This window comes from Aotus nancymaae, unplaced genomic scaffold (genome assembly GCF_030222135.1).
Source record: "Aotus nancymaae isolate 86718 unplaced genomic scaffold, 86718_ANA_hifiasm-v0.15.2.pri h1tg000033l, whole genome shotgun sequence".
Lineage (NCBI taxonomy): Eukaryota > Metazoa > Chordata > Mammalia > Primates > Aotidae > Aotus > Aotus nancymaae.
The window spans coordinates 20029113-20056742 of NW_026988447.1; the positions used below are offsets into that span (position 1 = coordinate 20029113).

General features: G+C 39.7%; 1 protein-coding gene across 2 annotated transcripts in view; it reads right to left on the bottom strand.

Annotated features, from left to right (window-relative positions):
* Positions 1-20957, bottom strand: part of EDNRA (endothelin receptor type A) — a 61863-nt gene extending 40906 nt beyond the window's left edge. Inside the window, exons 1-2 of one of the 2 annotated variants that reach the window (XM_012454017.2) lie at positions 20940-20957; positions 15660-16149 (exon numbers count right to left, since the gene is read on the bottom strand). In XM_012454017.2, coding sequence (XP_012309440.1) covers positions 15660-16079 — 420 coding nt within the window. In that variant the 5' untranslated portion in view covers positions 16080-16149; positions 20940-20957. The other variant, XM_012454018.2, reaches the window with a different exon arrangement.
* Positions 20958-27630: the final 6673 nt, after the last annotated feature.

The window sequence follows — 27630 nt, forward strand, 5'->3', positions numbered from 1 at the left end:
CATTCTATTTTCTTGATTTTTGATCCATTTGAATATATTCCTTATTTAAAACATGAAAAATTAGAATTTTCTCTAATTTATTGAATAGCAAAGGCATAAATGTGTGAGAGTGTACCCACTACTAGCTTGGGAACTGCCCCTGCACAGGCATGCATTTTAGCAGAGAAGAGGGAGTCTGAACAGAATGTGGCATGTACCAAGGATCACAACCAAAAAAGTAATTGAAGGACAAATATTGAGCCCTAAGGCACCTGCTTTTCTCCACTCATTCATTTATCCAAAATTTCTGACTAAGAAAAATACACTTCAGTGTATCTTCAGTTTTAATACTAGCTTTTTCTTCTGTGTCATTTCTACAAAGAAACTAAATGTTTATTACTTCATGAGGGTTTGTTAGAGCTATTGCAAAAAAATGAAGAATTTCAAAACCACAGGAGAGATTGGCTTTGGTCATAGATACTGAGAGGATCTTACACCAGCCTGCATGGAGGGCTGATCCGAATGAGTGCCTCTGCAAAAATTGTGAATAGGTCAATGCTCTAGTTCTTCAAGCTGCTTTCATAGTTGGAACTACAGATGTTGACTGCTTGCATTTTGAGAGTCCATGCTCCCTCCCTTTATTCCTCAAATATATATGAAATGTCTTTGGGTGCTGGCAGAATGACCTGGTTGAATTCTAAGAATGGGTCTTCACCACCCAACTCTGCTTTCTTTCCTCCATCCCCTGTAGATCTCCTGTTCTTTCCTCCTAACTTTTTTTTCCCCTCCCAGGCTGGAGTGCAGTGGGGGCAATCATGGCTCACTGAAACCTTGACCTTAGCTCAGATTGCAGGCACGGCGCCACCACACTCAGTCAATTTTTGTATTTTTTGTAGCAATGGGGTTTCATCATGTTACTCTGGCTGGTCTCAAACTTCTGGGCTCAAATGAGCCTTGGCCTCCCATTGTGCTGGGATTAAGGCGTGAATCACCGTGTCTGACTGCCAAAGGTTTGGAAAAACCTAATGTAAACAGAGAACATCTGTGTCACAAAAAATAACATGTATACATACACACATATACCTAGTGTTAAAAAATGGAATATGGAATTTTTCTCATCTTATTCCCCACTTTCCCCTTTGTCTGTGACCTGGCCTTTCTGTCTATTATCAAAGAAATAGTTCCTGATTTTTATAGCATAGAGGTAAGAAAATTCATCTGTTTTTAGTTATGATCATGTAATTCAATTGGACCATCCTAAGAAATATAAAGTGTTGTGATTTTCTGACTAACTTCAAGTATGTAAAGCTTTATCTTTAAGATCTTTAGAGGTTGGGCCCAGTGGCTTATATCTGTAATCCCAGCATTTTGGGAGACCGAGGTGGGTGGATCACCTGAGGTCAGGAGTTCGAGACCAGCCTGGCCAACCTGGTGAAACCCTGTCTCTACTAAAAATACAAAAATTAGCTGGGCATGGTGGCTGGTGCCTGTAATACCAGCTACTCAGGAGACTGAGGCAGGAGAATCACTTGAACCCAGGAGGCAGAGGTTGCAATGAGCCAAGATCGTGCCACTGCACTCTAACCTGGCTGACAGCGCGAGACTCCATCTCAAAAAAAAAAAAAAAAGACTTTTAGAGAGTAACTATATTTTTGTATGAAGTTTTCCTAAAAAAAATGAAAAATCTTCATAGTATCCTTTTCCATTTTATTTTATTTTATTTTTTTGAGTTAGAGTCTTGCTCTGTCACCATACTGGAGTGCAGTGGCATGATTGTGGCTCACTGCACCTCTGCCTCCCGGGTACAAGCGATTTCCCTGCCTCAGCCTCCTGAGTAGCTGGGACTACAGGCACGCACCACCATGCCCAGCTAGTTTTTCGTATTTTAGTAGAGACGGGGTTTCACCATTTTGGCCAGGATGGTCTCAATCTCCTGACCTCATGATCCGCCCACCTCAGTCTCCTAAAGTGCTGGGATTACAGATGTGAGCCATTGCACCTGGTCTCTTTTTCTTAACTGTAACATAAATGGCTACCCAAAAATCGGATCACTTGGTTTAGGGCTGCTTTTAATTACCTGAAGGACAATGTATTGAATATCTCTAAATGTGTGACAAAGAGTTTAAAAATTGTTCAATTTTGATTAGAAAACACATGACTTGTGGTTGCCAAGACCTCTCATGAGACCAAAGTTCTGTTGTTTACTGACATAAGTCGAGAAGATGAAGAGAGAAGACCTTGGTTGTTGTAACTGATGTTGGTTGTCAGCTTAGGAATAGGCCTACTTTGTGTCATTATGCCTAGTGAGATGCCATGAAATGGACCCTTCATAATTTATTTATTTTTCAAATAAAAATAATGCCTTGAGGCTGAATGTGGTGGTAGCTCATGCCTATAATCCCAGCACTTTGGGATGCCAAGGTGGGAGGATCACTTGGGTCCAGAAGTTTGAGACCAGCCTGGGCAACATAGTGAGACCCCATTTTTACAGAATTTTAAAAAATTAGTTGGTCATGGTGGCATGTGCCTGTAGTCCCAGCTACTTGAGAGGCTTAGGTGGGAAGATTGCTTGGATTCAGGAGGCTGAGGCAGCAGGGAGCTGTGATTATGGCACTGCACTCCAGCCTGGGTAGTAGTCAGGCCCTTTCTTAAAAAAAAAAGAAAAAAAGAAAAGAAAAAGATTGACTTGCGAGGTCAAGTGATTTATTCAACATCAGTGGCAAAGCATTTTAAAAAATAAAATATATTTTGATTTCTTGAGATTATGCCCATTTATTTTTGAGGTTAAGGGATTAGCCACTTAAACATATCAAAGGTTATGAAGTATCTGGGGACAGAGGCTCATGCCTGTAATCCTAGTGTTTTGGGAGACTGGGGTAAGAGAATTGCTTGAGGTCAGGAGTTCAAGATCAGCCTGGGAAACATAATGAAATCCCATCTCTATTAAAAAGAGAAAAAGGTTATGAAGTCTTATTCACATTTATGAATATTCAGATCTTGAGCTTTGATTTTCCATGGGACCAAGTGGAGGTAGATGAGAGGCAGGGATGAGAGGCAGGGGCAGGGCAGTTGGTGAGATGCCACCAGGCTTGACAAACTTTTTCTGTAAATGCCCACAGATAGTAAATATTTCAGGCTTTCTGGGCCATATGGTGTTTGTTGAAACTACTCTCAAAAGCTGCCATAGAAAATACGTAAGCAAAAGGTATGGCTGTCTTCCGATAAAACTTCATTTACAAAAACAGGTGGTGGGCCAGATTTGGCCCACTGAGTGTTATTTGCTGGCCCCTGGGTGAGGCAATCAAGCCTCACCCAGGAGAGAAAGCAGCAGTGCTTGAAAATGGGCTCTGGAATATCACCTTAGTGCATACCAGTCCCTCTAGATTGACTTCCTTTATGATGGTGCAGGAGCTGGAGATGATTCTGAAGTTGCTCCATAAAATTAATCAAAATATTACTGTGAAGCTATTTCCTCAGAACAAAAAGCAGGAAAAGTGTCAATGACTCACTTATGTTTAAACTCTTATTCATAAGATTGCAAAAATCCAGTGCTCAGACATTTCACAGAGTTCTGAATGCCTTCCTGGGAGTATGTAGTATTTACATTGTAGGATGGTTCAATTTCATAGGTGGTCAGTGGATTTTCATAAATAAAATTTCTTTTTGGGATGTTGCAAATGCAAATTTTGCTGATGATATTAAACAAAATTTTTCTTTTAGCTCTGTCTTCATGTGTTCTAATTTGGTAAATTTCTATGACAACCCTCCCTACCCTAGCAATCTTGTATTAAGATGCCAGTTTTTCTACTTTCAATGAACATTTTTAGGGGTATTTCAAATGAAAAATATTATCTTTGTGTTTTGGGGTTTCATAAAGTCCAAGAGAATACTTGAGTATAAAACTCTGCTGGTATCCAGGCCAACTTTATTGAATATTTGCTTGTATCCTCAAACAGAATGTGAGCAACTTGAAGGCATGGTTATCCTAGATTCCTCTGTGTTTTCTATAGGTGCTTAGTCAATGTGTGACCTGATTTGGGAATTATCCATTATGAAGGCAGATAATAGATTTTCTTGAAAGGCAAATAATTACCATGGACCAGGTTCATACACAGGCCATATAGGTCTTTAAACTTTTAGAATTAAAAAAGAATTCTTGGCTGGGCATGGTGGCTCATACCTGAAATCCCAGTCATTTGGGAAGCTGAGATGAGAGTATTACTTGAAGCCAGGAGTTTGAAACCAGCCTGGGCAATGAAGCAAGACCCCATCTCTAAAAAAAGAATAAAAATAATTCTTCTACCTAGTTCTTAATTTTGTTCCATACCCTAATTTAATTGTCCAACATTACTGAATAGTAAAATATAAAAGGGTTATGATCAGGAAAAGTTATATGAGAAGTATATATTTAGTATGTGGCTATATATGTTGATACATAAATATCACATATATCATATACACATCTATAGGTTTCTATATCTATATATGTACATAGATATTCAAATGTATATATACAAAAAAGATGCATAGGAGAATGTCCATATCTGCACTATTCAGAATAGCTCAAAACTAGAAACTATTTAATGCTCATCATTAGTAGAATTGATAAAGTGTGATATTCACACAGTGAAGTACCATACAAAAATGAGAACGATTGAACTATAAGTGAATGCAACAGTATGGATGACTCTTACAAACATAATGCTGGGTAAGAGAAGCCAGACATAATACATACAGGCATCATAGGATTCCACATGCACAAAAACAGGCAAACAAATTCATTCTGTTAGAAGTCAGGAAAGTGAGTGGCTTAAGGGTTAGTGTAGTGACTGGGAGAGTTCTGGGTGCTCGTAATGCTCTGTTTGTTGATCCTAGTTACACATGTGTCCATTTTGTGAAAATTAACAAACCTGATGCTTAGGCACATTATTCTGTATGTATGCTATATTTCAATCACGTTTAAATGTTTAAAAAACTCTTTTTTTTTTTTTTTTGAGACGGAGTCTTGCTCTTTTTGCCAGGCTGGAGTGCAGTGGTGCGATCTCGGCTCACTGCAACCTCTGTCTCCCAGATTCAAGCGATTCCCCTGCCTCAGCCTCCTGAGTAGCTGGGACTACAGGTGTGTGCCACCACACTCTGCTAATTTTTTGTATTTTAGTAGAGACGGGGTTTGACCATGGTCAGGATGGTCTCGATCTCCTGACCTCACGATCTGCCCGCCTCGGCCTCCCAAAGTGCTGGGATTACAGGCGTAAGCCACCGCGCCCAGCCTAAAAAACTCTTATATGATATAACATAACCCGAATTTCCATAGATTTAGCTTCTATAAACAAGTAAAATTTGTGGAAACAATGAAAATATGCAGTGAAATACCATACTTACGACATAAATGATACCATTTGAAAAGAGAAACTTTGCTGTATTCTAGATATTTCTATTTGGTGAAAACTGAGCTTTAAATCTTTTTTCAAACTAAAAGTCCACAGTGGTGAGAGTTTTTTTTTGTACAGACATTCTGCAAATTTCTTTATGTGATGTAAAACTTATGTGGGATGAGGTGTAATGTGTTATTCAATATTTTCTTAAGAAACATGTATCCATTACCTTTCATATTTTGATAAGCAATATTTTTGACATTGAAAAAATGCTCAGTAATGTTTTCTTTATTTGTTGCTTTTAAAATTAGGAATTAATAATGAAGTTCATTATGCATTAGATTTAATGGAACTATTTCATAAAAGTTATACTTTATATGCAAATCTTTAAAAATTGAGGATTCCTGGCTTCTAATGATCAGTTTAGACATATCCACAAATGTTATCTCTTATGCTTCCACACCCTCCTTTTAACTCCTGAGCATCTGGTAAACACCCAGGGAGAAAGGTCTAGAAATGCAACCTCTAGCTTTATCAGTAAAGCCTGATGTTTCTATCCTAATTGAAACTATGGGCTAGCCATAGGCATTCATTCTTCTATATCCTGTCCACAAATTGCCTCGCCTTTCAAGTGACAACTAGATGAGCCACTCATTTGGCAAAACACATTTCTCTGAGCAGATGTGTCGAGGTAATTAGTACATCAAATAACTCAATCTTTCCTCTCAGTTTATTTATTTTTTATTTTCTGGCTCTCCTCCTGTCAGTTGACCTTACTGACATGACAATGAATACAGGCTACAGAAATCCTGTTCACCAGATGTCCCAAGGCCATCTGTAAGATTTACAACATAGATGCTATTTTGGAGTGCAATCTCTATTATACAGGTTTTCTTTACAATGTGTTACTTCTGTCTTAAAGAAGGAACTAATGAAGCTGTTGGATTTAGTGGAGAAGATAAAAGGGAAGTTTTCTTCTTTGAACAGTCTTTGAAAGTCTATTTGTGCTAGGGATGACATTTTGGTAATTATAAGGTTTGTCTTATGAGGTGTGTGGAAGAATAGAGTGGCAGGCTGGCTAACACTACAGCCTCTGGGATCAGGCTGGATCCAAATCCTGGACCTGCCATTTCTAGCTGTGTGACTTTGAGGAAGTTACTTAACACTCTTGCCCTTACTTTTTTCATTTTAAAATTCAGGCAACAGTAGCATGTCATAGATTTGTTGGGAGGGTCACGTGACTTAGCTTGGCATAGAGTAATCACTATGCTTTAGGTAATACTCTCATGTTCTATATTAGTATATGTAACATATTTTAAGATTGAATACTTTCCCTTCATTGATTTAGGAAATACTTTTCAACATAGCAGCCAACTCCTGGGCTCAAGCTATCCTCCCACCTCTGCCTTCCTAGGTGTTGGGATTACAGGCGTGAGCCACCGTGCCTGGCCAGAATGTTCCTGCTAGAATGTAAATCAGATCATGTCACTCACCCAGACATAACCTTCCAAAAACTTCCTATCTCATTCAGAGAAAGAAGCCAAAGACTTTTTAAAGGTGTATAGGTTTTCCTTGTTTACCCAGGACAGTCCTGGTTTGTGCCTACTGTCCTGACATAATTAATGATAGTGTCTCCCTTCACACTCAGAATTGTCCTGTTTGGACAATAGATGATATAGTCACCATACCATCAGGGCGTAGGTGTTCTACCTCTCCCTTGCTCTTGCTCCACCTTCAAACCCTTGTGATCTCGTTTGCCATTACTCTCTCTCTCTCTCCCACTCAACTACCAAGGCCTCCTTGCTCTTCCTTTAACTCTCCGGGCACATTCCCACCACAGGGCCTTTGCACTTGCTATTTCCTCTAACTGGAATGCCCTTACCTTATATAGTGGCATGGTTTGCGCCTTCATCTCTTTTAAGTTTTTACTCAACTGTCACCTTGTGTTGAGGTCACCCACTCAATATCCCATCTCTCTTCTTTCCATTCCCTTTCCCCATTGTACTTATCTCCTTAGCACTTATCTTACAGACTATGTATTTATTTACTTATCTCCCTTTTTGTCTTGCTCTTCTACCAGAATCCACGAGGGCAAAGATATCGTTTTGTTTGCTGCTATTTGCCCAATGTCTTTATTGAATAAATGAAGAGCAGTTGGAGAAGAAAGACCTAATAACACTGAGTAAACAAGTGGTGAATGAGTTGCCATCTCTATTGCCTTCTAGTATAAATTTGATCTAAAATAATAGGAATCTCATGTTTAGGGCAAGTATGAGATGCAAGATTTGACTTGCTTCCTCTCTTACTACTGGTCTCCAAGGAAGTAGTTTTAAAAGTTAGAATGTCAGTAAAACTCTTAGAGGTGTTTAAGTTCTGAGAAGTGACCTCTAAATGTGCAAATCCAAAAATAATATTAAGTCTTCCTGAGGCCACATTTGATTTTAGGTTCCTGAGCTCAAGAACATTGAGGGCTTCAAACCTTCCACATTTATTTATTTTATTTTTTCCAGATTGCTCTTCTGCAAAAACACACCAAATTTAAATAGACGATTCAGAGCATGCAGTTTTGTATAATATTTGATGTTCAAATTTAAACCCAAGGCTACCAAAAATTAATGCCAAATGATACATTCAGTTTTATTATTAAATTTAATTTCAACTATTAACTTTTAATCTTAGGACAGTTTTTCCAACAAAAACTAGACCTAGTTAAAAATAAAATTGTAGCTATAGAAAGCAGTAGTTCTAACTCCCAAGAGAATGTGGTAGATCCAGAAGGCAGTTGTAGAATTTCTGGCAGTATATCAAATTTATTTTGATGGAATTTCTTAGAATAGTGTTTATTTAACCACTCTAGTCTCAAAATCAACTTCAGAGACAACAAACTTGATTCCCTAGCCCCCTTCATTTTAGTTTGCACACTCTTTGTACTAACTGCACACACTTTGTATAATAATCAAGCAACTCACAAGACTACCCTATAGAAATACTTCAGGATAAAATGGCCCAAACTGCTTTTATTGATCAGAATGCTGAAATCAGAGCAACATTTACACACACACACACACATGCACACAAGCACACAAAGGCACACACAATGTATCATGTGAAAATTCTTTTCTTAAACCTAAAACTTTCCTGCATCGTTATTTTATGTTAAGTTTAGAATATAGCAAACTCTTCCAGTGAGCTAAATGAACTCATTGATGGGGGAATATCAACAGCCATGAATCTATTTACATCTCAACACTTTACTAACAAGAACGGGACTGAAACCATCTCTCCCTTCTCAGCCATGGGAACAGTCTCACAATGATGGACGGTTTCCATCCTCCATTACTGACGCGGGAATAACTGTGCTGTGAGCCAAATGCCGAGGGTTAGCAGAGTAACCTCACATGAGAATAATTACTTAACATGACCATGAGAGAAGGCAATGAGGTTCCCAGACACAGGAAATGAAAAGTCAGAAGGGGAGGTAGAGCTGGACAGGGTTCTGAAGCCTTTCCAGACAGCAACTTCCTTATAACAAATAGCAAATTGGCTAATAAATTTATCACCCTGTCATTTTATATGTACATATATTCTTAAGCTAGCTAGTTAGCATAATTTTTTGCAATGTACCTATATCTTACTAATGCCAAAAAAATCAACCTATTTCCTATTCTCTCAAGAGCAAAAAAAAAAAAAAAAAAAAAAAAAAATTCTGTGATGAATGTTTATTTTCATATTCCAGATCACTTATAGGTTAATATTTCAATCAAAACTACAGTTACAACTGTGCTTAAAGAATGAATATTGCACAGAAATAGTTAACACAATGCCTGAACCATGAGACAAGAACTCTTGACCCCTAGAGACAAAGGGAAGTGAAAAACCATCTTGCTGTTATGTGCTGCTCTGCTTCCCATGAGCTTCTTGCAGATATATGAAAACTGAGACATTCTGATTTTCAGAAAAAAAGGTAGAAATTCAATAAACTCAATAAGCAGGTCTGCTTTTAGATCTGGAATTGCATGGGAGAAAAACATTCTAACAGAGGCAACTACAGTACATTTTCTTTTTTTACTCATTTATCAAATATTTTTAAAGCTGGGCACAGGAGATACAGTAATAAATGAGAATGATGGTAGCACACCTCAAAGAACTTGCAGACAGGCCAAGATGCTGGCAAATGCAATACAGTGTATGTTAAGTGCTAGTACGGGGTTAATAAAGGGGGTCTTGGGAATAGCACTAACCCAGTTTGGATCATGGATATTTGCGAAAGAGATGCTTAAGCTGAGATTCAAGGAATAAAGTGGAATAAGCCAGAGAAAGCCTGAGGAAAAAATTTTCCAGGTAGAAGGACCATATTTCAGGTAGAAGGACTCAGATAGGCCAGGTTAGCTGGAGTAGAGAGAGGTGCTTGCAGAGGAGGCAGCATCAGAGCTACCCTATGGGAAAATGTCTAGCTGGAATACAATGTACCAGTGAAGAACAGAGATCTTGGTCAAGGGACACATTTTCTCTCTTAAAATTTAGAGAATGCAGGTTCTCTAGCTAATTTTATGCTTACAGCATGATTCTTGGAGTACATGAGAAAAGTGTGTTTTCATTTGCTTGATGATGCAGTAAAAAGGAAATAGGCTCATCACATACAGAATTTGGTAGGTAATTTGACTAAGTTGGGGAATAGCACGTGCATACCACAGCTAATGTCTTCTGCCTTGTCTATAAATGAAGAATCCCTTTGACAAATCATCATCATCATAATCACCACCCCCACCACCCCTACCATCATCATCATTTTAATTTGAATATCTCAGATTAATCTGATTTGAAGTGAATTGAAGAGTAAAGGCCCTTGTCGAATCAAATCATAACAACAAGCATTACTGAACATCTACTATGCTTGAGGTATCTAATCTGTAAGTTGTGACAATTTATTTTTAAGACACAAATTGTTATGGTGATTTGATATGTCAAGAAGCAACTTTTGTTAAAGCTGCCCCAGAAGGATGGATCCCAGTTGCACAAGATGTCAAAAGCTGTGTGAACATTGAAATAACCGGCTCTCTGTGGATGTCTCTGGTTTCCACATTGTTCAGATCCTCTGCCAGAGCAACATATTGAGAGTCTTGATTTTTCATTGCAAAATATTCCTGGTAATTTCATGCATAAATAGGATTTGTTTATTTTTCATTGTTTTCCTCAATAAGGGGTGGTTGCTTAGGGCAGACAAAATTAGTAATCAAAAGAGTTACTGGATTCTGTCACTGTTGTTCTCACAGATCTGCTTTGTGCCACGTGCTAAGTGGAGACGTGATTTACGTGGTGTATTATCGACAGCGTCAACTCCCTGCTATGCATGTCAAAAGCATCTGTGGCAAGCTATTGGACTCTACCTCTTGCTTCTTTCCATGGCCACCATTCTAATCGTCTTTACTCCATCTCTCTCATACATACATTTCCCCACATTCTTGTTTCTGTGTAAGAGGAGAGGTACAGTGAAATATGGAAGTATCTGGGTGTACATAGGGCGGGGCTGTTTTCCTGAAGCTACATGGTGCCAAACCTTGGCTCATGCACAAATATCATTTTTAGGGCTTCCACTCTATTCAAAATTATAACCCATCTCCCTGTAGACAACCTCTGTGGCATACATGTAATCTCATGAATCATTAAATAATAAAATTATTAAATCCTATACTTCTCATCAATTTTGTCATCTAGTAATCAGGGGTTATTTTTGGTCCCCTACATGGAGACAATGTTTTAATTATTTTGCCATTCTAACAAATGTAAATGTCCTATATACAGGTTAATTTACTTGGCCAAGTTTTTGTTCTTGAAAATTTAAGAGATCAGATAATGTAATTTCTTGACAAATTGAATCCCTCAGCAGTATGGGTTATAAGCTTGGGTGTATGAAAAAGTCTGCCAACTCCTTTCCCTTTCTCCTTCCTGCTTTTGTCAATCTTCTACTGCAATTAGTAATATTACCTTTTTATTGAACAACTGAAAATCAGACTTATCCCTTGATAATCTTAGAAATAGCTTTTCTTCACACACTACCATTTGCAAGGCCATTGTGTTTGAAAACCAAGAAGGCAATTGGCAGTTATTGGCTTGCCTTGGTTCCTTCTGCTTTGCATTTTACTTTCTTAGATTGCTGACTTTCTTTTATAATCAGGTTTTGTGTGTGTGTGTGTGTGAGAGAGAGAGACAGAGAGAGAGAGTGTGTGTTTAACAAGGGCTAGAGGAGCTTCTTTTCGTCTTTTGGGTTATTTCTGTTTGATGCAACATATATAATTCTAGGCCTAACTCATTTTTCAAACTGGGATCTCTAAGTGCTTCAGCAGCAGCAATTTGGTGACTATATTCAGTCTCTCTGAGAATGTTATGTAGGGCAAAGAATGTTCCTTGGGGGTAGTGATAGCATTTTGACAGAGCTGAGCCATGCATGTTGGGAATTAGTAGGAAGGAAGTAAACTATGACTAGAGTGTGGAGGGCCTTGACTGCTAAACATGGGAGATGAGGGGGACGGATGGGAGCTCCTGGGTGCTTTTGTAGAAGTAGCACTTGACAGATGGAAGCAAAGTCCAGAATTTGTTGTGGGGAAGAAGCTCTGAAGATATGGAGATTAATTAAGAAATTAAGAAATTTCTGACAATTCAGGTGTGGAATGACCCCATCCTACCTTCCGTGCCACAGGCCATCCAGAGCCACCAAGCATCAGCTACATGGGTTACTGACATCAGAAACAGCCCAGCTGTTTGATAGCTGTTGCATTACTTTTCAGTTGTGTTTTATGTCACATTGATCTATGAAACCTTTAAGTACAATCTTTTTCAAAGTGAGAGAAAGGGAATAAAATGTAAATAGGAAGAATGTCATGCCTTCTTTTTCTTATAACATTATTACAGTCTAATCAGCAATTCTAACTTGCCTCAGATATTAATACAATCTTTAAATAGTCTACTTCCACTTATGCTGACTCTGATATGACTCAAAGCAATGTTGTCTGTCTGGAGACACCTTAGAACTGAGCATAACAGCAACTGAGAGTGGATGATGAGAAATTTCTTAGTGGGTACAACATATGTTATTCTGGTGATGGATACCCTAAAAGCCCTGACTTCCCCACTATGCAATATATGCATGTAACAAAACTACACTTGCACCCCCAAAATTTATACAAATTAAAAAATAAAAGCAATTAATATAATTGGTAAACACAAAAATATGTGTGGTTCAAAACTCATCTTTCTTTGATATTTTCAACTTCGATAAATGGTTGAAAGTATTGAGCATATTCGATACTTTCAACCATTTATTCTTCTTTCAACCTAATCCTCCTAATACTGAGGGAAATAAAGAAGGCTCATGCATCCCTTTAATTGAATATTCTCCAATTGTGTGCATTATTTTCATAGCTACATAAATGTAATGTTAAAGTGAGATAGACAGCTGCTACCTTGCCCTGCAATATAGAAGTAATGATCTTGACGTGATTAGAGGAATCTACAGGTTTGGTATGTGAGAGACTCCAAAGCACCAAAATTTTACTATGGGAGGCAGCTATGGGGAAAAGGGATGGGGCCCTGTAACTCACATTGCTTGGAAGGATCTCTTGACTATCCTGGTTAGAAGTCAGAAGAATAGCAACATGTATGGTCTCCTGACCTACAGAAGAGGATAAGAGGATGAAAGAAAGCTGTGGAGATAGCTCCTAAATATTGTGAGGGTTTTTAGCACACTCCGATGCTTTTTCGTCTTTTTCTCTGGAAAAAGACGGAAATAACTAAAGAGGATTTTTTTTTTAGCCCAAAAGATTTACTTTCTAAAATTAATGATGGTTAAATGACTCATTATACAAGTTTTAGAAAAACAGGAATTACACAAATGTACTCCCATGATGTAAAAATACCAAATGGTCCACATTATTTAGAACTACAGTAAGGTATACAAAGTATTGGATTCCCAGGAGGGGAGAACCATATGTTCAAATAAAAATGTGTTAATTTTTATTCATTGCTAGGTGAATGTAAAAGTTTTATTTGTATTTCTACCAAATTTGGAGACATTCCAGATGATCTGACTTAAAACATTGCCATGGAATAGAAATGAAGTTTAGTCTAGTGATTGGCAGTAGCACCTCAAAGAGATAAGCAGGTATCTTTCCCAGCAGTTGTGGGTATTGATTTGCTAAGAAGCTGCTTAATCTACATAGTGTGCTGCAGGGTGAACAGCAGCAGGGAGTTATTAACTCAGAGATGGTTAATCATTTTCTTGAGCCATGATGGGTTGGTTCACTAGTTGATAAGCATGAATAATCAATGTTTGATACTATACACTGTGATGGCTGAAGAGTTAAAATTTGAATTTTCCAATTTATCATTAAAGAGAAATGTCAGGAGAAAGTCAAGTGGTTGTGTGCACATAGTATTTCATAAAAAGAAAACTTTTTAAAAGAAAAAAATTAAAGTTATGTAGCATATGCTAAACGTTTTAAATCAATTATGCATTTTCAATTTTGCATCATAGTTTGGTTCTAAACTCCTATTTTAAGCTCTAATAGAAAACACATGTATTTATGCTATCCTGTGGAAAGAGATGATAATTTTTTGATTATTTGTTCTCTAATCTCTCCAATGTTGGAAACAGTATATTGGTGTAATTTTGGGAAGATTTATTTGTAATGTCAAAATTGTAACCATTGTTTTCATCTATATTGTCATTCCACTGATTTTTCTGCTAGGGTAATATAATTTAACCACAGCTTAAATGTACTTATTGGAAACTGAGAGATTACTGTTTTACTTAAAATGTGTTATATCTTCAATTGACAAAACTTGCCATTTAAAGTAATATTTCAGAATATTACCTCTTAGAATAGTTGCTTTCTATGCATAATACATAGAAGAAAAAAATAAGACTGAGGAAAATACTTTTCCTGGGTTTAGCATAAACACATTTCATAAAATCTGGCATAGATCAGGCCATTTCATTTGAATTTTAGTACATCTGAATTCTTGCAGCAATTTTTCCCTCACAACAAGTAGACCAAATATGGAATATCTAATTCCTTTGGCTTTAGTTTGTTTTGGGACTAAGTAGTCTCTGATAGTTTGGATGTTTGTCCCCTCCAAATCCCATGTTGAAATGTAGTCCCCCACGTTGGAGGTAGGAACTGGTGGGAGGTGTCTGGGTCATGGGGGTCACAGATCTCTCATGAATGGCTTGGTGCTGTCCTTGTGTTAGTGAGTGATTCTCGAGATAATCTGGTTGTTTGAAAGTGTGGTGCCTTGCCCCTTTCTCTCTTGCTCCTGCTCTTGTCATGTTATGTGCCTACACTCCTTCCCCTTCTGCCATGATTGGAAGCTTCCTGAGGCCCTCACCAGAAGCAGATGCTGAAGCCATGCACGTGCCCCCTGCAGAACCATGAGCCAATCATCAAGTCTCTTTTCCTTATAAATTACCCAGCTTTTTTTTTTTTTTTTTTTTTTTACTAGCAATGTAAAAATGGCCTAATACAGTTTGCAAACAAGGTGATCACAGACTGGTTAGTTATCTTCCTCTGTCACTGAGAACTGACTTTGTTGTGTTTGTCTTTGGTTCCTTACTGCTGAGCTCAGGGGTGGGCACACAGTGGGTGCTCGATAAATGCAGACTGAAGAAATGAAGAAGACCAAGGAAAGCAGGCCAGTTTTAAATGGTTTTAGTTAGTAATGCTGCTCAGCAAGGTCAACACCGGCCTGCTGTCATGTGGACCCCATTATCTCTAAGTCACACAAATCACTGAGAAAAGCCAGGATGCCCTTTTTCTTTAATCATTAATCTAGATAGTCAAAATAAAATCATTACCATTCATTTCTGGCTGGACTATAGATATCTGGCTTCAGAACAGCATCATATTCAACAGATAACTAAACCTAAGGATATGTTTATTTCAAGTATTTTCTGGGTTCAGTAGCTCTTACCCTGGAAATCGCATTTCGTAAAAATCCAGGGATCTTGCCAAGACTGCCTGTCCAACCAGCAAGCTCAGGGCTGGCATGAGAATCCAAGTCATGAAACTCCATGATTTTGAACTTCATCTCTGAAATACTATTTTGTTACACTTAAGGTGGAAACTAAGTGTAACATAAGACAGATAATAAAATTTTAAAATCTTAAAACTAGTAGTTTGAAGATAGCAGAAATAGCTCTCAGAAAAAACACAGATAAAATTCCAAAAGTCAGAAAAGTCTGCAGCAACTCTCCATGTGGAATCAGAGCATGGATTTAAACCTGAAAATACATTTGTGGTTACTTCCTACCTTAAATACATTGATAGGGAGATCAATGACCACATAGATAAGGTCTCCAAGGGCAAGGCTGGCTATCAGCGCGTTGGGGCCATTCCTCATACATTTGTTCTGGTAAATGATCCTGAGCAGAGTTGCATTCCCCACCATTCCCACGATGAAAATAGTACAAGATATCACAGTGTTAATGTATTTGAAAGCTGAAGTAATTTTAGTCTGCTGTGGGCAATAGTTGTGCATTGAGCCATTGCTGGGTAGGACCAAATTAGTGGGTTGATGCGTGGTAACCAGGAAGCTGAGTGCTGTGCCACGAAAAGTGGTGAAATCATCCACATGATTGCTTAGATTTGCGCTGTATCTCTCGGGATTATCACTGATTACACATCCAACCAGTGCCAGCCAAAAGGATGCCCTGAGGCAAAGGGTTTCCATCTTGAGGCAGATTTGAGGAAATATCTCTTATTGTACTTTGCTGCTTTTACACCTTCACTGTTTTTTTCACCTGAAACAAAAGGAAAAATAATTTTTGTTATAAAATCTGGTTGCCAAAAAGATCATAGTCAATGATTATTTATTGATTCAATTAAAATGCAGGATATATTTGGTGATTACGTAAGATATATGTATAGCAGGTTACCCTATAGAGCAAAATCAGAAAAAAACCAAAGCTCTATTAGGGCAAGATCTGTCTCCTCTATGTCAGTCTCCATCTCCATCTTCATCTCCATCTCCATCTCCATCTCCATCTTCATCTCCATCTCCATCTCCATCTCCATCATCTCCATCACCTCCATCTCCATCATCTCCATCACCTCCGTCACCTCCATCACCTCCATCTCCATCACCTCCATCTCCTCCATCACCTCCATCACCTCCATCATCTCCATTATCTCCATCTCCATCTCCATCATCTCCATCATCTCTGTCTCCGTTTCCATCTCTGTCTCCATCTCCATCTCTCTATCTCTATCTCTGTCTCTATGTCCATCTCTAGCTCTGTCTCCATCTCCCTCTCTCACTTTCTCTTTCTCACTCATCTCTCTCCATAGCTATACTTATATCTACATCATAATATGGATGAGGCTATGTCAGTTTTTCCTTCAAGTAGTAATTACTTCTTTCTCTACATTCAGGTTGATAAGAGCCTGAATTACAAAAATCTTCAAGAGTTGAGATACAAACATATTTTTTAATGTAAGAGAAAAGGCATTATGTGCTGAGTAAATGGGACAGAATATTGAGGCATAAAATAAAATTACCAAATTTAAAAATTGAATCTTCTAAAATGTGTGCTGTCTTGCATAAGGTAAATAATGAACACAGGAATAAAGTGCAGCACAGGTAGCCATCTAAAGTGCTACGAGATGTTAATCAGAACTCTGGTTAACACCATTAATGCATCTAATAATTTTAGTTTCAACTGAAAATGAAAGAATTGATAAAAACAAAATATTTGTTTTGGGAACCTTGATGTTTAATGTATAAAATCTACATTTTCTACAGGAGTTTTTTTTTTTTGCTTTTTTGTTTCTCAGAAATTATCACAGTATGGTATTTGTCGATGAATGAAATGGGAATAATGAACTTTCCCAGGCTAGTTACAGTATTTGGTTTTCCAAGGGACATCTGTCCCCATACTATCTTTTAACCATCCTATATAGCTACATTTATTATATGCCAGTCACTGTGTTCAATACTATATGTGCATGATGCCCTGTAATCCATACAATGGTCCTGTGATGTAGATCCATGGTTCCATTTTGAAGAAAAGGAAACAGAGGCCCAGGAAGGTGAAGCAGCTTGTCAAGGCCACAGGTAGTAGGTGGCAGTGCTGTGATTCTAAGGCAGGTCAGTCCAACTCTGAACCAGAGCTGTTAACCACTAAACCATCCTGTCTGTCATTCTCATGCTTTATTTGTACCTAAAATATTTTAAAGAAGTCTCCAGAGTTAAGATGAAGCAATAGACTCAGGAGGATGGTTAGATATTTTCAAAGACCATCTGCTGTGGTTATTTATTCATTTATTTATTTTTAAGTCACTTGCAGAGAGCTAGTGGTCCCTCTTGTCCAGGAAATTTAGGAGACCTTTAATCCTTAAAGAAAAGCCTTTGAGAAAATGAGGGAGGTTGGGGTAATGAAATAATCAAAGATAATTAAAAATAGCCCCTCCTATCAATATTTTATGTATTTCCTTTTCTGTAGGCTTTTATGAATCTTCAAATGAAGACATAATCTGATTTACGCAATGGTGTGTGTATGTGTCTGTGATGTGTATACCCAGGTCATAATTTAATCTTAAAAAAATTGAGTCCTGGTTGGGTGTGGCGGCTCATGCCTATAATCATAGCACTTTAGGAGGCCAAAGCATGAGGATCGCTTGAGCCCAGGAGTAAATGGGCAACTTAGTGAGACTCCATCTTTACAAAAAATAAAAAAAGATTAGATGCTCATAGTCCCAGCTACTTGGGAGGCTGAGGTGGGAGAATCGCTTGAGCCCAGGAGGTTAAGGCTGCAGTGAGCTATGATCAAGTCATGGCACTCCATTCTGAGTAGCAGAGTGACATCCTGTCTCAAAAAAAAAAAAAAAAAAGTTAAAAAAAATTGAGTCCTTTTTCTGAGTCTATTCAAGGTTGGTATTAACCACTTTTAGGAATTTTGACAATTATCTCAGGAAATCAGTAAAGCTTAGGTTTGGCCAATACAAGGATAAAATAAGATTTATTCAAGTTATATAGAAAGTATATTTATTCAAGTTATATAGAAAGTATATTTATTCAAGTTATATAGAAAGGGTAAATATAAAGTACAAGTATTGCACACTTTTGCCTTCCCCAGACATTTCCCCACCAAATCTGAAATAAAAGTAGTATAGATAGTAACTTATTATATATGTATCTGTTATCTGCCTTGAGCTTCATGACTCTAGGAAGGCAGGAGCAATATCTCCATTTTACTTATAAGGAAACCAGAGTCTTGAAGAAATTACGTGTTTAGGTCAAGGTTTCAAAGCCAAGAAATGGCAGGACATGTAACTTTGCTTATAGGACTTGACTCACTCTGATTAAATGAGAAAAAATATCAATTTTTCAAGGCTAGAGGCATGCCATGTAACTGTCAGCTCTGACTAGACTTAATTATAAACAATTTGCAGTTTTTTCCTGCTTCTTATAGTTTGGAGTGAGTATCTGGCTGAATATTGATAGACCTATGAAATGCCACCATTTCCGTTCCAAAGTGAAGACCAGGACTCCAAGAGAAAAGCTTCTTGTCATCCACCTCTTTGGATCACAGAGAATGGGGAGAAGAAATACTTTCACATCTGGTGCTGTTGAATGACTAATGTCTTCCAGCTTCCCAATTGAAAGGGAACCTTCAATAACAGCTGTCTTAAAAATGAGAGAGAAAAGGACTTTTTCCAGAAATTGAATGGCTCTCTGCTGGTTACAGTCAGCTGGGAACTGACCTGTGAACTGACCTGGCTACGGTGGGTACTGCTCTACTCGTCAGAGGTCTGGTGGTGCTTTGAACGTTAGCATGCTGGTCTGCTCCATTAGCTGATTATAGAAGGGGGTAAGGCCCATACTGTGGGTTCTTTTTTCTTTTTCTTTCTTCTTTTTTTTTTTTGAGATGGAGTCTCACTCTTGTCACCCAGGCTGGAGTGCAGTGGCACAATCTCAGCTCACTGCAACCCTCCTGGATTCAAGCATTTCTCCTGACTCAGCCTCCTGAGTAGCTGGGATTACAGGCATCCACCACCACACCTGGCTAATTTTTGTATTTTTAGTAGAGACGGAGTTTCACCACGTTGGCCAGGCTGGTCTCGAACTCCTGACCTCAGGTGATCTGTCAGCCTAGGCCTCCCAAAGTGTTGGGATTACAGGCGTGAGCCACCATGCCTGGCCAATGCTGTGGGTTCTAAAGGCATGAGCCAGCTACTGTTAAAACCCCCTTCCTTCCTCCTCCAACAATGACACCACTACAAAAATTACTTCTGAGGACTTCTCTGTCAGCTCTCCACACATGTTAAGCTGCAAAACTAAGGGATACCTGGCAAAGGCATGTGGATGCCGTATTATCATTGGGTGAAAAGTACAAAACCAAATGAAAGAAGCCCCTCAACTGCAGGTTCTTCCAAGGTGGGGCCGTAGCTCATTTCCAGGAATCTCAGTCAGGCTGTACTTTGAATCATCAGTCATCATCAGTCATGGCACTAGTGAAGCATCTCAGGTTCAGACCTGAAGGGCATGGTCTATAGATTCAGCACTCTTCCTATTTGGGGTCTCAGAGTTTGGGGAGTGCAAAAACTATGATTAAGAAAGAGGACCTAATCCTTATGCTTACACTTTAACCATTTAACATACGAGACCCTCAGAGTCAAAGTTCACCTGTAATTGGTAATTTGGAAATTCAGACCTTATCAAAATGGCATGAGTTTAGAGCATTTAATTTTCAGGAAATGACTGCCAAGGTGTTTCTCAATTAGCTAACACATAGACAACTCCAGGTGGAGGGAAAAAAAACAAGTAAACTAGGAACTTTTTACAAGTTTTCTGTGGTTTTGCTCTCCGGTTAAGGAATGAGCCACTCTCCGTAGAGACAACGCTTGACTTCAGTATGCCTCCAGCCCCCAACTCTATCAGGGGAAAGCCATTAGGATGATGTAAACAGAGGGTGATTATCTAGAAGCAGCTCTTGTTTTCTGCACGTGAGAAGCAACAAGTGTCCTTTAAAGGCGAGCACAGAAAAAAATGCCCAGACCTCCACAGGCTGGTTTCCAAAACTAGCTACACTGGGGGTTTTCCCAAACACCTCAGTCCCTCACACCGAGTGCCCTTGGCTACCCTTGGCATACCCAGACCCAGATGTGGGGGAGGAAAAGCAAGCGAGTGAGAAAAGGCTGTGGAGCCAACTTCACAACCAGGCTCTGGAGCAAGCTACAGGGCTTGGTGTTCCTCAAAGTTCTTGCATGCCTGGGGAAAAGGGGACACCCAGGGAAAACTATTGGGCTTCCTCTTTGTAAAAATCCGAATCCTAAACCCTACACGTAGGGAGGTGAAGTTCCCCAAACCCTACACGCTCCGGGAGCGCACCCCTCACGGAAGGCGCCCGCCTCCCCGCGAGCCTTTGGGCAGGTGGGTGCCAGTCCCTGCTGCGGCGGGTCGCCCAAGCTGCAGGGCCGTCGGGCCAGAACGTTCCCCGCTCTCGACCGAGGGGCCCAGGCAGCGTCTCCGCCATCCCCGTACCCGCCCCAGTCCCAGTCCCAGCCCCCGATAGGAAAGACTTGCACCGACCGTAGAGCTCGGCGGCCGCAGACAGCTGCCGGGTCGGCGCGGCGCCTGGGCCAGAGGAAGCCGGAGCCGGCGAGGGTGGGTGGCGCGGAGGGTGGCCGGTGTCCCGGGCTCCGGCGCGGCGGCGGCTCAGGCTGCACAGCGACCCCGGCTTCAGAAAACTTCCTGGGCACTGCTTCTCCGGGGGAGGTCTCGCTGAGCGCCCAGTCCCCGGCGACAACCGGGTGGGATGGATGAAGCCTCTCCACCTCCTCTCCACAATCGCCAGGCCAGCTGGATGACTGTATGCGCGCGCGAGGGCTCGCAAGAAAAAGAAAACTCCGGAGGAACACGCCTCTAGTCTTTCCTCCCCGTCTCCTCCCAAAGCTCCAGATCTTCCACTCCACTCTAGGACGGCAAGAGCGTCCTAACCTTCCAGCTGTCCTGGGACGCAGCCACTAAAAAGCACAAAGCTGCTGCCCCCTTCCAGGCCCTGAAGGGCAAGAGTCTTTTTAACTATTTCCTTCCCGAAAGAAGAGATAGGGGGATGTGGAGGAGAGAGGGTAGAGTTTAACAGACAAGACTCAGAATTCCGAAAGGCCTTGAAGAGGAACCCCTCCTCTTAGTGCAGGCAGATTTGCTCTGTGATGAACAACTGGACACAGAGCCACGGCCCAAGGGTGGTTTCTTCTCCGTGTTCCCTGCCCCTTTTGCTTGGCTTGCGTGCTCCCTCGTACGCTTAGAGGCAGTTGAGGAGCTGAAGTGGACAGCAGTTTACTGGATCAGGTGGTTTGCTTCTGTCTTGTCCCTTGTTGCCAGCGTCTCAAGGCTCCAGACCTCCAGTCCAGGGCAAATAAGGCGCCTCAGGAGAGTCTATGGAAGGTTCCAGTGTGTGGGTCCGAGAAACCTGAAGAAATTCAATCAGTGAGGAAGCAGACCTTATAGAGAGTGGGTCTCGACATCTTTGTCATGGCAGAGACTTTATCCTAAATTGGGGGTGGGAGAGGAGATGAGGGACAAAGGCCACTGCCTGTAACAGGTAAGTGAAAACTGGGAGCTCCTCAGGGAAGGTCTGCCTTGGAGTCCTTCAGTGCACTGCTAGAGTCAGCATATTGTAGAAATGTGAGGTTGGAGCACAGGTCACTTTATATCCCATACTGTTCGGATTATCTGTTGCAGCCAAACAAATCACTATAAAATGTAGTGGCTTAAAACAACAACACTCATTTACTCTGCTTATCAATCGGCAGATTGGGCAGAGCTTGTCTGGGACAGCTCGTTTTTGCTCCAGGTAGCGGGGCTGGAGGATCCACTTCTAAGATAGTTCACTTGCTTGGTGTTGAGTGTTAGTTTTTCTCCGTGTGTGTTTCTCCACAAAGACTTGTGGAGACTTGTTGTTTGGGCTTCCTCACAGCATGGTGGCGGGATCCAAGAGTGAATGTCCCCAGAGACAGAAATTGGAAGCTGTCACTTTTTTAAGGGCTGGGCCTAGAAACTGGCACTCTGTCATTTCTGCTCCATTCTATTAGTCAAGCAGTCACAGATCCCAGATTGAAGATGAGAGTATATAGAGCCCAACTCTCAATGTAAGGAAGTGTCAAAGAATTTAGGGACTATTTTGTAAAACCATCAAAGAGATCTACAGAACACCACCATTGAAAGAATCCTTCAGTGCACGTAACAGTCATCTAGTAGGATTAGACTAGGTATTATTACCCTGTGTATTAATCTTACAGCTTCTCTATGAGGGAGAATCAGCCAACCAGAATAACTAATATCTTTTAAAAGTGGCATCGTTTACGTTAAAAAAAGGTGACCCTTTGGGCATGTGGCTTGGCAAGCTGACAATATTTTCGGGAAAGAAATGTTATTGCTTCCTCCCAGAAGACGCAGTTCACATCTTGGCCTGTGAAACGTGTGCTGGATTTCAGCCCTTACTCACTCTGTGGCCAGACACACTTGGACAGTGTATCCCCTGCATATCTGAATGTGTCTGTCTATCCAGTCTTTGTTAGAGCACACCCATCAGACCCTACCTCTTGGGACAGCTGATCTCACTGTGGTGTAGGACTAGTTACTAAAAATTTTTCCTTCACACCTATTAGGATGGCTATGATAGTAAAACAAAAGCAAAAACAGCAAAGAACAAGTGTTGGCAAGAATGTTGAGAAATTGGAATCCTTGTGCATTGCCAGTGGGAAAGTAAAAAATAGTGTAGCAGCTGTGGAAAGCAGCATGGTGGCCCTCCAAAAATTGAACATAAGATTACTATATGATCCAGCAATTCCACCTTTGGGTATTTACCTAAATAATTGAAAACAGAGACTCAAACAGATATTTGTACACCCATGTTCATAGCAGCATTATTCACAAAAGCCAAAAGGTGAAAACTAGCCAAAAGTTGAAAACAGTCCAAATATCTATCAATGGAAGAATGGATAAACACAATGTGGTATAAACATGTATGTATATGTATATAAATATATGTACATACAACGGAACATTATTCAGCTTTAAAAAAGAATGAAATTCGGATACATGCTACCACATGGATGAACATTGAAGATATTATGTGAGCCAGATACAAAAGAAAAGAGATATTTTATGATCCCACTTAGATGAGGTATCAGAATAGTTAAATTCAGGGGCTTGGAGGTGGCGAGGGGAGAATGGGGACTTAACTGTTTCATGTGTTTCAGAGATGTAGTTTGGGATGAAAAAGTTCCAGTGATGGATGGTGGTGATGGTTGCACAACAATGTGAATTACTTAACGCCAATGAACTGTACACTTTGAAATGGTTAAAACGGTAATTTTGTATTATGTATCTTTTACCCTGACATCAAAATTAATTCCTCCTGACATCAAAATGAAATCTGCCTCTATATATTACCTGTTGATCTGCCCTGTAAATTCATGAGTTTACTACCTCTTTTAGGATCTTTAAATATAAATAAGTGTGTTTATGTGAATTATCAGCATAAACCTACCTTTATAAAAGAATGGGATTGCTTCATTCTAGATGAGAACAACATAAATGTCCTTTGGCTGTTGGAGATTTATATCCTCATTTTCTCAGCTTTACTTGGGGAAAATGACTTCAGTGGACTCGAACCAGTTTTTAGTCAAGTTAACTTTACCTCCAGTTACTCCTCTCCCCACAGATAATACTTTATATACTTGCCCTAACTCTGTATTCCATGCTGTGTACTTCCAAAGAACATATAATTAATGTATTTGACTATTTTTCAACTTGACTTCCAAGGTTCTTTCTTTCCCCTGGAAAGTGGGTTGGATGTAGATTTGCAGGTCTTCTGGGTTTTGGGGAAACTATCCTGATCACACTCGACTTCTGGTTCAAGCAGCTCACTAAATGGAGGATTACTGTAATGACATTCTCTTGGCATCATGTTAGTATCATATTGATTTCATGAACAATAATTGCTGAAGATTAAGAAGTACTCAATATAGCACTTAAAAACCATTTTCATGTGTCCTTGGGGCAAATGTTCCTCTGAATTTGAGTTTCTTGATTCAAATTTGCAAATCCATTTTACAGTTGCTAACTCCCAAGATCCTCAAACTTGAAATGTAATAGTGGTTTTGAGTCTCACAGTATTTGCTGGAGATACTGTGTTCATGGTTAAGCTCTCTGGGAGAAATAAAACATGAAGGTTTCAGAGAAGAACCACAGAGATAAAGAAAGCCTAGAAAGTAGCTGGGCATGGTGGCTTACGCCTGTAATCCCAACACTTTGATGGGCGGATCACGAGGTCAAGAGATCGAGACCATCCTGGCCAACATGGTGAAACCCCATCTCTGCTAAAAATACGAAAATTAGCGTGGTGGCATATGCCTGTAGTCCCAGCTACTTGGGAGGCTGAGGCAGGAGAATCGCTTGAACCTGGGAGGCAGAGGTTGTAGTGAGCCGAGATCAAGCCGCTGCACTCCAGCCTGGTGACAGCCCATCTAAAAAGAAAAAAAAGAAAGGCTCGAAAGAAGCTGGTTGTGAGGGGAAAGGCAGAGAAATGTATGTCAGAGACCTGGAACTGTCACTGCAGTCTTCACACTGGTTAGTGCTGTGGCCAAGACTATTGGCAGCTAACATCACTTGCCTGGAGATGCAAAGACAAACCCTGTTAGTTGAAGATCCATTTTTAATTAAAACTGACAACAGGCAATTTGTTTTCAAAGTAAGCACAGTCACGTGCCACATAACATTTTGGTCAATGGCAGCGCACACGTGGTTCCATAGGATTATAGTACCTAAGTTACAAGAGATTTGAGAAATATGCTTTTAAAAAATGAAGAAAAAAAGATTATAATTTTTTTTTTAATAATACCTTTTCTATGTTTATATATGTTTGGATACAAAAGTACCATTGTGTTACAACTGCTTACAGTATTTAGTACAGTAACTTGCTGTACAGGTCTGTAGCCTATGAGTAATAGGCTATACCACACAGCTTAGATGTGTAGCAGGCTCTATCATCTAGGTTTGTCTATGTATACTCTATTATGTTACAACGATGAAACCACAATTCTCAGAACATATCCCCATCATTAAGACACATGACTGTACTCCAAAATTAATCTGTAGATGAGCTGCTGGAGATTCTAAAGTGTTTATTTATTGCAACTATGCTGCACATGGTGGACTAATCCAGGTTATCCCATTAAAATATATTTAATATATTATGTAGCCCAAAGTTTTTTTAAATTGCTGGTGGCCCCATTGGAGAGCTGAAAAATCAATCAATCTTAGCATTCCTAATGATAGGGTAACTGGATATTAAGTGTACACTGATCAAATATGGCATCCATTTAAAAATGTTTCAGTTGAATATAATCAGGTTGTTAGCTGTAAATTCCAGTTTACAGTAAAGATAGGGAATAGATGAACAAGGTAAACAAATACCATGGGAATGCAAATAAACAAATTCAGAAGTTATTACAGGGCAATTAGACTGTCTCTTCAACAAGTCAAGCAATGAAAGGATATTTATCTTTTTCTAGATTGAAAGAGATTTAAAGGAACACAACATCCAATTGTGGTGTTCTGGACAGGATCCTGGTTTGGCTAAACCAACTATAAAGGTCTTTTATTTTTGGGGGGAGGGGTCAGCTGAGAATATTTGGATTTAGACTAGGTACTAGATGCTATATTAATTGTATTAAATGTGAAATATTATTTTGGATATACAGAAAAATGGTCTTATATTTTAGAGATTCTTTTGGGGGAGATATAACTTACTTTTAACTACCAAGGGACAAATGAAAGTGACATGAGTTAAAAAAAGTGAAAAGTACAATGAAATACAGTGGTGGACAGGCATAAGACAGACATTCCCATTCCAAAGGGAGACACAAGGAGGACGGCAGAACTACTCAGCTGCAAACGAGCATGGGTTATTCTTTAAGAAAAGGGAAAAATGGCCCCAAGGTGATTCAGGGGTTATCACGGCTGCCACTCCACCCATTGACCCAGGAAGCGAGGCTGTTTCCACATCACTTTCAAAGAGTGGGATTGCCTCTTGGTTTCCAGCAGGCCAGGATGGCATCTCCCAGTGCCTCAGGGGCAGGGTTGCCCCACAGAGCCACAGGGTGACACTTTCACCCCAACATGGCTGAAAGGCAGAGTATGGAACCAAAGAGGATTATTCTCCAGTCTTAAGATCTAATGGGATGTTCCCTGCTAGGTCTTGAACTTGCTTGGGAGCTATCACTCCTTTCTATTTTCTGATTTTTCCCTTTTGGAATGAGGATATGTATCCTCTGCCTGTCCACCATTATATTTTGGAAGTATATAATTGTGTGGTTTCCTAGGCACACAGTGAGAGATAAATTTTGCTTCAGCATGAATTGCACCTTGAATCTCACCCGTATGTGATTTGGATAATTTTTAAATGACTTTGGACCTTCCACTTTAGAGTTGATGCTGAAATGAGTTAAAACTTTGGGGCTGTTGGGGTAGAATGAATGCATTTTGCAGGTGAGAAGGACTTGAACTGTGAGGGGCCAGAGGCAGAATGTTATGTTTGTATCCTCCCAAATTTATATGTTAAGCCCTAACCGCCACTGTGATACTGTTTGGAAATAGGGCCTTTTGAAGGTAATTTGCGTTAAATGAGGTCATGACAGTGGGGCCATCATGATGGAATTGGGGCCATCATGATGGGATTAGTTCCCTCATGAGAAGAGACACCAGAAAGCTTGCTTTCTCTTTCTCTGCTATGTGAGGATCCAGTGAGAAGGCAGCTTTCTGCAAATCAGGAAGAGCCCTGAACAGAACCAGACCTGGCTGACAGCCTGATCTTGGGCTTCCAGACTCCAGAATTGTGAGAAAATAAACTTCTGTTCTTTAAATTGCTGGGTATAAGGTATTTTGTTATGGCAACTGACTAAGACACCAATTTTGCATCTATTCACAAATTTATTTCAATGTTTCTGATTGCTTATATGCATATGGGTTTATTGAATTTTCATTTGAACTTTCAGTGGGAATGTTCCCTATGGCCATATTTCATCCACAGACAGTATTATCTTTAGTTAGAGGGCCTTTTCCTAATCTGGATAGTTGCCAAAATATAACAATGGCAGTAGGATGATCCCTTTAAAATAATAATAATAAAAAACACTGTTTTTACATTTACCATGTGCAAACATGGTGTTGAGTGCTTTGTATGTGTTATCTATGTAATTAATACAACAGCACT